At 33.3% G+C, this 15787-nt stretch overlaps 1 protein-coding gene across 1 annotated transcript; it reads right to left on the reverse strand.

The window, feature by feature from the left end:
* Positions 1 to 3738: 3738 nt before the first annotated feature.
* Positions 3739 to 7408, reverse strand: LOC124821583 (trihelix transcription factor DF1-like). The gene is made up of 2 exons (XM_047293490.2): positions 6897 to 7408; positions 3739 to 5975 (listed from the first exon to the last, which is right to left on the reverse strand). The coding sequence occupies exons 1-2, from the start codon at positions 7199 to 7201 to the stop codon at positions 4307 to 4309; spliced, it is 1974 nt and encodes a 657-aa protein (XP_047149446.2). The 5' UTR covers positions 7202 to 7408; the 3' UTR covers positions 3739 to 4306.
* Between the last annotated feature and the right edge of the window lie 8379 nt (positions 7409 to 15787).

Raw genomic sequence — 15787 nt, forward strand, 5'->3', positions numbered from 1 at the left:
AATATATTTAGCACAATGCAGCACAGCTTTGTATATTAAATTTCTTACAATTATTTTTCTATATCTCTTTTCTTAAACTATAACTTTAGAGAAAATAAAAGTATTCTTAAACTTAAATTAAAATAACTTTAGTGAATAAATTAAGTGAAATAAGATAAAATTTTATCTTTAACAAATTTCAAAATTTCACTCTTCTTTATTTCTACAAGTATTCTTTTGAGACTTGAAGAGGTTTTTCCTACCATAAGCTTGAATGATATGCAATCCTCAAATTTCATCTTAAAAAAGCTTAAAAATGTGTACAGCACTCCATCCAATCAATCATAAGAGTAAAGCTTTTTTTTATTTAACTATTTTTTTTCTCGAAATTAATAAAGGAAAAGAAAACGAAATTAAATTGTCATAAATAGTGTATTAATTGATAAGATGCCTTACAGAAATAAGATATGTGGTTAGTTAATAATGGTGGTCTACTCATTCCTATTATTTAGTAAAGTTTAAATTCTAAAAATGAAGGGTACAAAAACATGTCACAATTGATATGAAATATTTTTAACTTGGTCCACCTATTTCCTACACTAAATGCTAGCTGCTAACTGTGAACTAAATAATGTAACATTGCATATATTTCTGTTAATTATCATTGATCTCAAATTTAAGTTGAGACATAATCAGTATACCAAATAGGTTTTGAACAACAAGAAGTAGTTTTTATCTCAACTAATGATTTTAGCCTACTCTGAGTAAGGTAATGATGATTAACAATTTCTTAATACAAATGTTTGACTATAATTTAGCAATTCTTAAAGGTTGTGCACATTAACTGCATCTCCTTTCCTTTGTCAGTCAGTCTCTCGACCAATCAGAGTTATGAAATTTTAAGTTTGATAGAGATTTAAAAAATTATTTTATAAAATGACATTTAAACTTTTACTTATTTATATATATATATATATATATATATATAATATTTATTTATTTATATGTATATTTATATTTATTGTAAAATTGTCTTATTTTTAGGTGAGGTGAATTTTTAACATATTTCTTTCTATTAAGACATGTATATTTCAAAATCAAGTGAAAAAATATAAATATTAATGAACAGTCTGATAATTGAATAATATTAAAATAGATTTTACTCATTTCTTTCATATTATTTTAGAATCGAACTTTAAACTTAATTTAATTCTACAAAATAAATTAATAATATAAAATTTACATTATATATATATATTATATAAATCTATCTTACTTATAATTATTATAGAATTATGAATACATGTTTTTTGAAGTTTTTAATTAATAAATTAAGAAAATGAATTTTGGATAATTTTCTTGTATCTAAGTTTAATATGAAAGTTAAAAGAGTGAATAGGTTTGATAATGAATTGCAAAGGATTAAAGAGAAGAGGAGAGAAGAGAATGAAGAGAAGTTGGTATTGTGAGTAGAATCTATGGAAGAGGAAAGCAATTATTAATTATTTAGGGTCCAAGAGAGGTATAGGATCCATAGACTTTCTGCGTGCATGTGTCTCTATGAAGGAGGGTACTGCAACGTTAATGTCTCAAAACTGTTGGTGTGTAACAGAATATTTATTCCTATCCGTAGGTGGTAAATGCATGGCAATGAATACTGTGGGGCAGTCCCTTAACGCGTAAATAGGCACCATTTTCATCACAATAGACAAATTTGTAGGGCACCCACAAGTCAAACTAGATACATGATGCACCATCATGTGTGCCACCATCACCATCTATCTGCCACCGCCATCTAATCCTTCCTCTTTTCAATCTCTTCTCCTTCCTCTATATTCTAACCTCATGCATTTCTTCTATACTCTCGTTACTAATTTCTTTCTCTTCTTTCCACACTTCAGCTAATTAACCTAAGTGCTTGCTAATACAAATCATTCAAGTAAATTTATCTCCTGTAATAAACTCATTTCTATGCATAATAAAGTTTAGCAAGTTTAATAATCTGTTAACTTTTTTAATACAGTTTTGTTTGTCTCGGCTGTTTTGAGATCATAAGATTAACATTTTTCACAAAGTGTTCAGTTGTTTGAATTTGTTTAAACGAAAAGATAAATGTTCAATTAGAATATATGTTTCTAAACATATATTGTAATTAAACCCGAGCTTTAAAAAAACACACTAAGAAATTGTTATAATAGTTTTCTCAGAAGTTAAAAATATTAAATAAAAAACACTTTAAAAATTTTACACTATAAAATTACCGTTTTTGAAGCTGATAGTCATTTATTTATATTTGTTTATTTAAACTGCATTACTGAAAAAAAATATGGCCAATCCAAGTTCACATGCTGTTTTTTTTTTACTTAATTTTACAAAACTATTTAAATTTGTAGTTTATTGTTCTGAAAACAACTGCAAGGAGTAGAAACATATTTACTGTGAGGACAGATAAAGTAATAATATTACATCTCAGTAAAAGTGACGAAACATCGAACATTTTTCTGTCATAGAAAGCACAAAAATATCAACAATACAACCAAATAGAACCGTGTCTGCTTAAAGTTTCAAGAGTGAGATTACATACGCATTAAACTTAAGAACAATAGATTATTAACAGTTGCAGGAATTAGTTTGCATAGTAGAAAAAAATTACACCCATCTATATCAGAAGGAAGAAGAAATTATAGTTCAAGATTTACTAGAGAACCAGATACCCTGCAATGATTGTGCAGGATGAAAAGAAACAATAAAAACTCTAACAACGCTGCTTTGTCTTTAATTAATTGACGCATGTGAATGTAAGGTTATATTTAGCATTAGTTGTAATGCTAAAAATAAAATAACACAAAAATCTGAGAAAAACAAACAAAAATAAAGAGCAGAATTGGATACCCACCGATCCATACGAAAAATGCCGACCTGTACTACTTGAATTAAGAATTCTTCCCTTGTATAGCATCTCTCGTGTGTACATATATAATATAAAATATTACCAAAAGCAATGTAAAAAAAATATATATGTATACGAAGAGCATAATATATATATATCTGCAGTCCATCATTAGTTGTAAATCCGACCATATAGCTTTTTTCTGGGGATGCAACTTTTGACATGAAGTTGTAATGTAACTTTTTTTGGGGTTGATAAGGGTTATTTTTGACAGGAAGGTTTTTGTTTAGGGAAAACGTGATTAACTGGGATGGTGATGAAAAGATAAGAAAAATGAGGAAATTGGGAGCAGAAAAGTTTACCCAATAGACTAGGTTGAAGATGAAGGTTCATTGCTTTTTTAGTACTGACACCCATGAAGGGAAGCACATATCTTTGTGTTCACTGCAAACAATACAGTTACCGTGTACAGTGTTTTTGGCTCTTCACACTGTGATGTTTGCTCACACCTCGAAAGATTCCTCCTGGTGGACCCTCCATCAAGGGTTTATGACTCCATGTGTGATGCTGGCATTTTCTGCTACGGGAAGGGCCCTGTTACAACACAAATGGTTCCGTCACTGTCCCTACAATTTAAGCCCCTTTTTCTTATTCTTTTTTCCTCCATTAATTCTTCCACTACCATTCTCTTTTTATTTTCTCTGCGTCAAAAATTTTACTTTTTTTTTTTTATCTTCTACATGCTCAACCAACATTCTCCTTGTTGCTGCTTCTCACCATTTGCTAATGACTTTGTAGAGAGCCGGAGAGGAAAAACCAAAGGAAGAAGAATATATATAATTCATCGAAACAAGATAACATAACACAGATGAAAGAGGAAAGGAACAAAATCATTGCCAACGTTTTAATAGTATAACAAAATTGAAAAGCGAAAATTCAAGAGAGGAAATTAGAAAAAAAAAAAAAGGACAAACCCCCCAACAATTAATCGTTTCTCCCATTTACATCAGTACAATAACATTGATCAAGGTTGCTTGTTTATTCATATATGTTGAACTTGAACCTCTCAAGTCTGAACCTTTCTCTATCTTAACCTTCCCTCTCCCTCGTTCATCAACTTATTTATTTAGCTCAAAAAAATAATTAATTATTTCTTTTTCAAAACAAAAAAACATATAATCTTACTGACTATATGCTGCTATTGTACCAAGTACTTCCAACCCAGATTCCCCCACCCTACTGGCTATAACCCTATACCCATGTGTCATTCTGAAGTACGTGCATTTTCAAAATCTTCATTCCAATCCCATCACCGTCCACCACCACCACTACTACCAGAATTCACCCTCACGCCACCATTTTTCCGACAACCCGTGCACCCTCTTTGACCCACCCATGACTCTCATTGATGCACTTTTCGGTCAATATTTGTTCCTCTCACTCGGCAGAAGCATCACCGGCCGAAGCTGGCTTGCTTGCTACTATCTCATAGTTACCACCTTCGTCGTCTTCGTCATCGTCTTCGTCTCCGATGTCCTTGTCCTCCTCTTCCTCCTCCTCCTCACCATCCTCGTGGTGCCCCCCGTCCATGGGGTCATTCTGGGCGTCTTCCATGGTTACTTCTGGGGGCACCACCTGCTGAGGAGGCCACTGTTGCTCCGGCTGCACCATGAGGGGTGCCATCATGCTCTCCGGCTTCATTTGGCCCTCCACCTTGTTCTTCTCCTTGTATAGAGCCTCCAACTGGTGAAAATAGGGACAGGTCTTGGAATCTTCTGGCCTCTTCTTGTTGCTTTCTTTGACCTTCTTGAAGTACTTGTTGATGTTCTCCCACTTCTCTTTGCACCTTTTGGCGTTCCGGTTGTACCCCATTTTTCTCATCAAAGCTGAGATCTCCTCCCATAGAGGTCCTTTTGGTCCATTTTCCTGGTACTTTGTTTCCAGGTTTGTTCTCAGATCTATCAGCGCTTGTACCTCCACTTTTGGCCACCGCGAAGAACTCGCTCCCATCATCAAATTCTCACCGTTATTATCAGCTTTATTGGTTTCCACATTAGTCATCACTAGTTGTTGTTGTTGCTGCACCTGATGTTGCTGTGGCTGTGGGACCAAGGACTGCACTGGTGGGGCCTCGGGAACAGTTGTTGTTTGTTTTTGCTGTGGTGTTGGTGTTGGAGTTGCCTGTGGCACCGGTTGCTGTGCAGCAATAGAGATAATGTTGTTGTTGTTGGTATTCAATGCTGGTTGAAGATTATTTTCCTCTTGTTGATGTTCGGCCATCTTCTGCAAAAATGCCATAACAGCAGCGTCTTTAGCGGCAGCAATGGATCTTTCCTGTGCAAGAATCTCCCTTTCCCTGTTGATCCTTTGCATCTCTTGCCTTCTCCACGTTTCTTCTCTCGCGACACGCTCTTGTTCTCTCTTCTCAATGGCCTCCAGGAACCTCCTTTGCAGCTCCTCCTGTTTCTCTATCACTTCCTTCATGAGTCTCTCAAAGAAGTCCTTCCACTTCCTCTTCCTCTTGCGTCTTGCTCCCCCTCCCTCCGTGGTTGTTTCCTCCGAAGAGGTGGAGGAAGAGCTGGAATTGGACAAGAGATCAGTCGGAATGTTGGGGAAAGAAGGTGGGGCGATGGTGTTTTGAGGGTTCTTGCTGTTGGTGTTGTTGGTTGTAGGGTTTGGTGTTTGTGTTGGGAAGTATGGTGTAGGGTTTGATGATGGGAAGGAAGAGGTTGTGAGGGCGAGAATGCCTTGAGGCACAGGGAGTGTTGTTGGTGATGGAACAGTGGCAGGTGACAATGGCAGCGTTGTGGTCGGGGGAAGAGACATTATTGAAGAGGGTGTGGTTGTTACAACTATTGACAGTGGTGTTGCTGGTAGTGCTGTTGTTGTTACTGGTGGTGGCTTGGAAGGTGGTGGTGTTGGGGATTGGATAGGATGAATTGCAGGGTTGTTTTCAAGGGCTTGTAATTGATCAAAGAAGCGATAAGTTTTGCCTTCTGATTTCCCACTGCGGCCTTCTTTGGTTCTCTTGTGGTACTTGTAAACGTTCTCGAACTTCTCTTTGCACTTCTTGGCATTTCTGTGGTAGCCAAGATCTGCCAGCTTCCTGATAGTAATAATAACCCCAAAAGAAGACAAAGTAAAAAAACAAGCTTTGTGGCGTTATCTTATCTCTCATCAAGTCCATGGCACATAGTTGGCAATGGAAGAAAGAAGCATAAGATAATACAAAAGAAGCAAGTTAAAGTATTAAACATCTCAGGATTTCAAGTACCCATGAACGGAAATGGAGGGGAAAGGAAGTAACTGAAGACCTTAAAACAAGGGAAGGAAATTAAAGAAGAATATATAATAATATCAAAATTGATGATGTAACTGGAGTAAAAGCTTTAATTAAATAATAACAACAATAATAATATTGATATTAATAATATCAAACACCATGAATTGGTGAAACGGAAACTCTTCCCATGGACAACACATGAACCCAAGTTAGAAGATTGTGCAATCTACCTCTTTCATTCCCACCAAGACTGGCTAACTGAAACAAGGTGGAAGAAAATGTTGCTTTTCAAGACCCAATTTAAGTTGCCAACTTATTTGGTAAACGCAACATGTATCAAAATGAATGTCAGAAAAAAAAAAAAACCACATCACATATCCAACTCTAAATTACATCTTTTCACAAACAGTCCTTCTACACAACTTAAAAGAAGGAACAGGAAAAGGTGATGAGAGAGAGAGAGAGAACTATAGCTGGCAGAGATTAAGAATGAAAGAAACATAAAAACTGAAACTGAATTAAACAAATCCAAACGAAAGCTCTGCAGAAACCTCAAAGGAAACAAAAAACACGGAATTGAAGTGAAACACATTCCCAGGAGACGAAAGAGCAAATCTTGAACAATAATTGAGAGTTTTTCAGATCTCCAAAGCAGCAAACTTGAAGTAACCACAGCAGCCAGATAAGGTGATGAAGACAGAAAACCTCAAAACCAAACAATTAAGACCGAATTCAATGACTCACCTTGAAACCTCTTCCCACAAAGGACCCTTCACACTTGCATCTCTGAAAGCCACGTCCATATCCGACCGTATCTTCAACAAAGCCAGAGTCTCTTGTCTCGGCCACCTGTTCCCACCAAAGCTCCTGTCACCTTCCTCCACTCTCCCCCTCTCATCATCCCCTGAATTTGATCCTCCGCCACCGCCGCCGCCACCCCCTGCCACGTCAACAGCACCGTCATGAACAGCACCCCCTCCTGCTGCCACCACTGCATCTGCAGACCCTCCTCCTCCTCCTGTTCCCAACACTGCTGAGTCCCCCAGCATAGGACTCTCTCTCTCTCTTTCTCACCCCCCTCTCTCTCTCTCTTTTTTCTGTGGTCTCTATCTACCTCTACCTCTCTTCTCTCTCTTCAAAAACAGCACAGAACCTAGGCAATTACAGAGGAGGAAAAAAAATAATATGTGGGGGAAAAAAGAGAAGAAGAGGAGAAAAAGGGTGGTGAATTCTTTGATGGGTTTTATCATAGATGTGTGTATGAACGTGTATGTTCGGTGAATTTATTAATTTATTTGGGTGGGATCTGCCTGGTAATACTAATCTCAAGAATTTTATTATTTTCCTCCTTTATTCAATTTGTTTGTATGTACATGTCAGTAATAAACACAATAAATGTTTTCTTTTTTTACTTTTTCATTATTTACATAAATAATATCATCAAATATGGTTAATTTTATTCACCTTTTTAATAATTCAATAAATAAATAAAATACACACTTCCATCATCAATATTAATCAATAAAATAAACACGTTAAATTTTTTAATTTTAATACTAATTACCATAACCTGCACTCAGAAAATCCATTCAACTCTGTTAATTGATTAGTAATGTTAAAATTAATGCACTTGACTTTATTTTAATTGAAGGTGGAATCCTGGATTGTTTTTAAAGTTTATTTTATTTTTTTTGTTAAAGTTGTGATCTTGGGGAAAGTAAATTACTAAATTCATGCACCTGGTTTTCTCTCACTGTAATAAAAAAAGTGGCACAGAAAGATATATGTATATAGAGGAAGTATTTTATTTATTTATTATTTATCGTTTTATTACAGAGGGAGAAAATAAAGATTGATGAATAACTGGTGCAGAGGGTTTTGAACAGGTGTAGAAAGAGACGATGGAAATAATAACTCGGTTTTGTCTGTGCAGCTAAATTTAGTTAAAGGCCGACTCATATAAGTCAGCTTTTTCTTTTTTACTTTGAAAAATTAATTTTTATTTTTATTTTTTTCTTGGGAGAAAGAAAGAAGATGAAGTTTATCTTTAGTATGCTTTTTGTTTGATGATATTTTTGGGGTTTTGGATTTCAGTGGCAGTTGGGCAGATTGAGTTAAAATGACGAAACAGGACATGAACATGGCTCTTGCATTGACCTTTAATCATTGAAGTTAATCTATGATGTGTTTTTATTTAGATTAACAGGTCAGTATGATGTGAGCCTGTCCCCCCTTCTATTTAAGACTTTCATTTCTTTTTCCTTTTTTTTATTTTGCTTTAACATTCTTCATTCAATTCTCAAATCTCCAAACTGCCCTTCTCTGCAAATCACTTCAATCTTTTTCTAACCACAATTTTTGACATCAACTGTCAAAATATTCTTATATCAACTATGTTAAAATGTGTATATTTCAACTTTTAAGTCATGCAAAACTTTATTAAAATTAATTATTTCTTTGTCATTTTATCTTTAAAAAATAGATAAATAAATTGTGTACAAAGCAATGGGTAATATATAGTATTTGATATCGTGTGAATTTATTATTGTTAAAATACATAATTTAGTAAAAACTTTCAAATTCGATGTTTATTATATATGAAATTTTTTAGACATATACTTATGATAAAAGAATGAGTGACATAAAATTTCATAAAAAGTATGGATTGAGTTTTTTTTAAATATTAAATATTGACAATAGTAATTGATGTTGCATAAGTAGAATATAACAGCATAAAATAATGTGAAAACACGTTTAGTTTATTGATAAAGTTAATTTGAAAGAGAAGAAATTTGTACTGTGTGGTACTCCACATGTGGCCTTTGGGTCCTACACGTGATGGTGACCATCACAATTTTGACAAATTGTACTTAATTCATGAAAATAGAAGTTTAAAATACTCCTGTTATAATTAAAATTTAAAGAAAATAACTTATTCAAGGAGACATTAATTTATGACCTATTTTATTAATAAAAGATAAGGTAGAATCCTTCCTATTTTAAAATTACGGTCAACCATTTATAGTGAAATAACATATTACTTCTTTCGGAATTTTTCACAATTTAAACATAGTTTAAGTAATTATAATAAAGTTGAAAATTAACAACTAATGAAGTTAATCCCAGTCACGTGACTAATTTTATCTTCATATGCTTTTGAACTCAATTTGTGAATAAGGAAAATGTAAATGATATTAACTTAGAAATCACCAAATATATTTTCTACCAAGATTTAGTTATGTATTTCTTTAAAAGGAAGGTGGAAATCTTCAAAAATAGAGTTTCTATTTACTTTTTTTGCACAAAAAATTATTTTTGAACTCTCTACCTACTATTCTTTCTTATTCATTTTATACTATGTTTAAAGTTTTCACCAGATATTAACAATTGTCATTACTATTTTAAATTCCACAAAATACATTTTGTAGCTTCCTAATACATGTTGACTATATCTAATTAATAACTTATTGACTTTTCATAGTTTAAAAAATATTTAATATAATGAATTTTTCAACAGAAAAATTAATTTAAAATAGTAATTTTGAAAACAATACGTAAAAATGATGAGAAGGATTCACTTCCTGCAAAAGTAAACGAAAAAAAATACTTTCAATGAGTTTTTTATTTAATTTTAGATTAACAACTCAAATTATGTAAGAATAATTAAATATAATATATTTTCTCTGATGAAAGAAAAAACATTTTCTTAAAATAATGATACATAAATGACATATATTACAATAAAGTTTTCTTTTATTTATATATATATAATAAAAATAATAATTACATAGTAACTAAATTTAAAGATTAAAATAATGACTTATCACATTAATTTAGACATGGCAAAAAAATTCAATGTAGTAAGAAGATGATGTGAACGTGTGAGATGTTTATTAATAAAAAATAACATATTAGACGTAAGAGTTGTGTAGTTTAGTTGGTTAGTAACCTTGTGTTTTATTCTCACATGTGCTATGGATTTGATTTAATTAATTCTTTTATTCCATTGGAGAATTGATTTAAAATATGGTTATGTGAATTATTATGCATGATTGTAGGTTCAAACCTTGGTCAGTACTTTTTTATGTATCCTGTTTTTCTCTTAAGCTATCTGTTCTGGAAATTAGTTTTAAAACCTGATATGCTTGTTTTCTTGTTTTTAAATGAGGGAGACTTTTTAGAGAAAAATTTAGTGGACACTTTTGGCAAATAAAGTTATGCACGTGAGATATTAAATTGTTTTTAGGTTAAAACTATGGAGATAATACCCATTGCAGCCGTGAATGAGCATTTGAGAGGAGATTGATCTATTATGAAAAGTGAGAGAGAAGAACGTGTTTTGATAGACATGCTAGAAGCTCAAAACCTAGAAGTTCTTGTGTTGTGCTTTTAGAACCATTTAGAAGCTTATGTAAGGGGTAAGAAGAGTTATCCTTATTGTTTTTTTTGTATGCTTCTCTATTATGATGTTTGTAAGGGGTGTTAAACCTTACTCTTGGCTCTATAAAGTACCGTATGATGAGCATGTGTGGTTGGATGTTCATGTAGTTCTTGGTGGAAGCATATTAGGATTGATCTTGGTGATGGACGTGAATTCGATTTATGTGTTGTGGGGAATTATTTTGTGAGCATACATTAGGTATATAATACTGTATTTTTGTAGAGCTTAACTCATTAAAGGAGAACCAACACAGGTATGTAACCCATCTGTTAGTTTAGCCAAATTCTATATTTTTTATGCAATGAAGTGGTTGGGTTAATTGGTACAATTAAGGAATTAGAGTGCTTGTTGTTTTCTGGTCTAGAATAGACATTCTTATGTTGCTTTGGTGCAAAAATATGGGGTATTGGGCAGTGGTTACAGTGTTGTTTCAGTGCAATATTTTGTTGTTGTTTTGCTCTAAGTTTTGTGACGAAAATGGAGCATAATGGTGAGAAAACATTGTTGTTTTTAGTGCAAAGTTTTGATGGTTTAACAATGTCACATTTGTGGTTTAGTGTATACATTAGGGTTATAACGTGTATGCTATTGGAAATTGGTTCGAAAAACTAATGTAGGATGAAATTGGATTGTTAAATGCGTATGTGGCCAAAATTATGTCATCTAGTACTGAAATTAGGTTGTATAGAGACATTGGTTCGTCTAGGAGTGAAACTGGATCGTCTAGTTGTGAAACTAGGTCATTTAGGAGTGAAATTAGGTCATCTAGGAGTGAAACTACGTCGTTTGGGAGTGAAACTAGATCGTTTAGGGATGCTTGGAAATTTGGGGACCTAGGTCGTCTAGCACTAAAACTGGGTCGTCTGGGAGTGAACTGGATCTTTTGGGGATATTGGGTCGTTTGGGAGTTAAGTTGGGTCGTTTGGGGTTGTTGGGTTGTATGGTGATGCTACGTCGTTTAAGGATGTTGTCTTGTATGGGGACACTACGTCGTCTAGGGATGTTGTGTTGTATGGGGATGCTAGGTCATCTGGGGTGTAACTGAGTTATTATACACTAGGTTGTCGGGGGATGTTGGGTTGACTAAGATGTTGGATCATTTGGGATATTTGGTAGTCTGGGATGTTGGGTCGTCTCGGGTAATTGAGTTGTTTGGGACCTTGAATTCAGGGTTTTGGACATCGATTTTGCATGTTTTTTAGGTCATTTTTAGGGATTTTAGACCCTTCCTGAGCCATTAATGAGGGTTGAAAAGTTGTTTTCCTTGTGTTAGTGTCTACCGAGTTGCTATGATGTATATGTTACTACAAGGTTGTTATGTCTTCTTGTCATACTTCGTAAATTCGTGGTCTTACCTTTCGTCTTGCGAGATAATAGAAAAATAATCAAGTTTTCTTTTTGAGGGGGTAGAAAGGTGGATTTCTTCATCTACGAGAGGCGGTAGAAGAGATGAGGTTCGAATGTTTCCTTTTCCTCTTTTGAAGGGGTAGAAAGGGAATAATTTCTTGCCCGTAGGTTTCTGGCTCAAGATGAGTATAATGTTCGTTGTGAGCAGCATGGAAGTGTTTACTCATAAGTCCTTGAGGAGTAGGGTAGATAGGTCAAAAGTTACGATGAAGGATGACTCGAATTGTCCTATTTTGGTGAATAGGTGTCCTGGTTTAGTGAACAAGTTTTGTACGGTAGAATACGGAAGAACAACACATGTTTTGAAATTGTTTGGTTGTGACACAATTGGATGTGGCTTATAATTAAGATGACCCTGTTTGATGTGTCATGTTGATAGCATTAATACAATGATTGAAATTTATTATTTATGTCATATTGTTGGGTGGTTATTATGGTAGCTCACCCTTATTGTTTGTGTGTAATGCGATGATCGTATAACTCGTGTTGTTGTACAAGCGCAAATGTTCTTACATATGTTCCAGTTAATGAGTAGAGCAACAAGATGCTTGAAAGTGCTTTGAGAATTTTATATTTTATGTTTATAAAACACTTTCAATTAATTTTGATATATTGATTTAAAATATTATTTAAAAATATTATATTTGAATAAGTTTTCATTTATTTAATTTCAAATAAATTAAAGTTTTTATTACTTCTCACATCTTAAATTTTCTAATATAAGAATGTTTTACTTTACTCATGACATCTGTAACGAAGTGTTACAAACATCTTCAAGCCAAAATCTAGAGATAAGAATATGTTATCCTTACAACAAGTAAATGTGTTAAATACTAATACAACATATATCAAACATAAATAAAACATACTTTGACATAAATATACAAAAGACAATTAAAAACATAGTTATAAAAAGATAAAAAAAATTCATGAACCAGGGAGCATAAAAAAAAAGTTGTTCCATTAACCTTTAAAATAAAAAAAAAAAACATTGGTTTCTCGTACGATTTTGAAATAGAAGCAAGGTGGAGGTTATGGAGTTGGGGACGTGGAAAGGAAGGGAAGAGAAGAGAAAAGAATGGAGGAGTGGAGGAGTGGTACTAGCAACAAAGCAAAGTTTGATGATGAAAACAATGGAGGATGGTGGCAAAATGGTGTTCACAGAGAACCAAAACAGTAGATGAAGTCATAAAACAGTTGCGTATTCGTAAAAATTTCTATAAAAATAACTCTAGACAACTCATTACACTTTGGTTATAATATAAACTAAAGCCAAATCCTCTTGCTCATCTGGAATAGTTAAAAAAAAGTCAAAATTTCAAAATTTTCACACACCATTTTGCCTCGGTTATTTAACAATTGGAGCAAGAAAGCATGTGTGGCTTTAGTTCTTACAACGTTTTTAGAAGAACCAAGGCCAAATACCCTTAAAATTTTGAAGAACTTTGAAAATTTTCGCACACCTGTTGGCATCGGTTCTTTAGTAATTGAAGTAGAAAAGGATGTATAGTTTTGGTTCTTACATGAGTCGAGGCAAAATATTCCTAAAATTTTGAAAGTTTTTACGCACCTTTCATCCTCAATTGTTGGGAAATTGACATAGAAAACGATATATGACTTCTGTTATTTGAGAACTCAAACCAAATGTCCCCCCCTCAAACAAAATAATTAAAAAAAAAAAGTAGGAATTTTGAAAATTTTTGAAATTTTCGCACACATTTCAGCCTAGTTGTTTGAGAAGTCAAACTAAAGCAAGAAAATGATGTATGGTTTCGGTTAATTAAGAACCGAAGCCAAATCATCTCCCTTAGATAAAATAATTAAAAAAATAGCTAAAATTTTGAAAATTTGTGCAAAATTTAGCACACCTTTTGGCCTTGATTCTTTAATAACCAAAGTCCAAAGAGTTATATGGCTTCAGTTCCAAAGCAATCGGGCCATGTAAGATTGCAAAATTTTCAAAATTACCACTATGTCTTTACATGCTTCGTTGTCTTCAAAACCAAAGCATATAAAGTGAATTGAAAAAGGGAATCTACACTAATGTTAGTTATTGATATTGTTTAGGAAATGCACACTTCATGACGAAAACATTAGGGGTAAACATGCTATTTAACACATCATAAGCAATATAAATATGTATAAGATTTGTTAAATTCCTCTAATGGAGTAAACTTTTTCAAAATAAAATATAAACGAAATCACTAAAAGGAATACTATTTTTACACCTATATACATATATAATAATTACCTAAACTATATAATCCCTCTCAGTTGCTCACTATTGAGAACTTCCACCTACAAATCACCTACTCCTATATAACACAAAATCAAGGTATGTTAGTATATGTAAAAGATTTAAGAACTTCAAAAAATTTCAACCAGTTACCATGCATATCAATCTCAAATAATATCAAACAATCCATCTATTATATACGTAACTAAACTAATACTAAGTTATTACTTCTAGAATACTCATGTGTTGAAATGGTTACAAATATTTTGTACCTATCATATGGACACTCGGTAGATTCTAGCAATTCTGGTTCAAGCTTTAGCCCAAAACATTAGAACCTAAATTCTCTCCAAGTGACATGATTAATTCACTATAGTTCGCCAGACTGGTTCTCGTTCTTACCAAGTCCCGCTATAGGAACCGTTGTCAACTCTTACAACTATATATCTTCATTTATAAAAGTCTAAATATCTGGTAGAGTCTGGATAATCTTGTCAAGCAATACTTGTTCAATATATATCTTAAACCACACACAAAACATTTCCTCTTTGGAAATACTTCATATTCATCACTTACACAAACATTCAATATCAAAATCTATTACACTTTTCTTCTTTTAAAAAACTTATTTTCGTTTTTAAAAAACTCTCTCGCCTACAAAACAAGCTCTCTAACTAGCCTAATGACTGCCCCCTAGAGGTACGCTCCCACAATGAATTTTTGGGCCGCCCAATGACTAGTTCCCTAGAAGGTCTTTGGATTTTTTTTAAAACAAATTTTTGCTCAATAGGGACTACCTCGTTTGGTGACCATCCATTAGAACCAAAATCTCACATTATCTTCTAGTGATCCCAATCTTCACCCAATGTCCCCAAGTCACCTTGGGCTACTAGATTTTCAAAATATTTTTTTCTTCAACAATAGTACCTCAAACCTAGTCACCCAGTCTCTAAAAGCCTATTTTTACTAGGCTAGTCCAACGTTAAATGTTTAGAACTCACTAGATTTTAATTTCCTCAATTCACTCAGTGATGGTTTGAGTCGTCTGAGTTTGTATAAGATCATAACGATAATAAATATACCAATTTGCTCATTTGGCTTTAAGAGATATTTTTATCTATTTTACAGACCATAATGGCTAAAAATCAGTTCAGAATAAGTCACCAAGGGCCAATTTAATATAAATTAATATACCTTATTTTCAAATACATCTAGTATTCACGTATAGTTTGGTCCATTTACATTATAAGAAAATAATTCAACATAACAACACCACAACCAACATACTACTTCTATCATCTTTATAGGCCTTATACAACCAACACTTCATTAATTCACAACAAAATCATACAATCTTACATAACTACCTTCCCTTGCCTAGATTATGAGTCCCTATCAAAAAAGTTCCACTGCCTCTAAAGACCCCTACTTACTTAAGAAGCAATATATATGCTCAAAGAAATCTCAAATAAAAGATTTGGTCACACCTTAACCGTCCTAACCAAACATAGATGTATCTTGAATCCTAAGATGTCACATGCAACCTCGACA

The sequence above is a fragment of the Vigna umbellata genome, chromosome 4, assembly GCF_029865625.1.
Source record: "Vigna umbellata cultivar VRB3 chromosome 4, Vumbellata_1.0, whole genome shotgun sequence".
NCBI classification, from domain to species: domain Eukaryota; kingdom Viridiplantae; phylum Streptophyta; class Magnoliopsida; order Fabales; family Fabaceae; genus Vigna; species Vigna umbellata.

Excerpts from the sequence above, each read along its gene's own strand:
- LOC124821583 (XM_047293490.2), bottom strand. The coding sequence starts at position 7,201 with ATGCTGGGGGACTCAGCAGTGTTGGGAACAGGAGGAGGAGGAGGGTCT. Across the intron at positions 5,976-6,896 it reads TTGTGGGAAGAGGTTTCAAG|GAAGCTGGCAGATCTTGGCT; the intron begins GTGAGTCATTGA and ends TATTACTATCAG.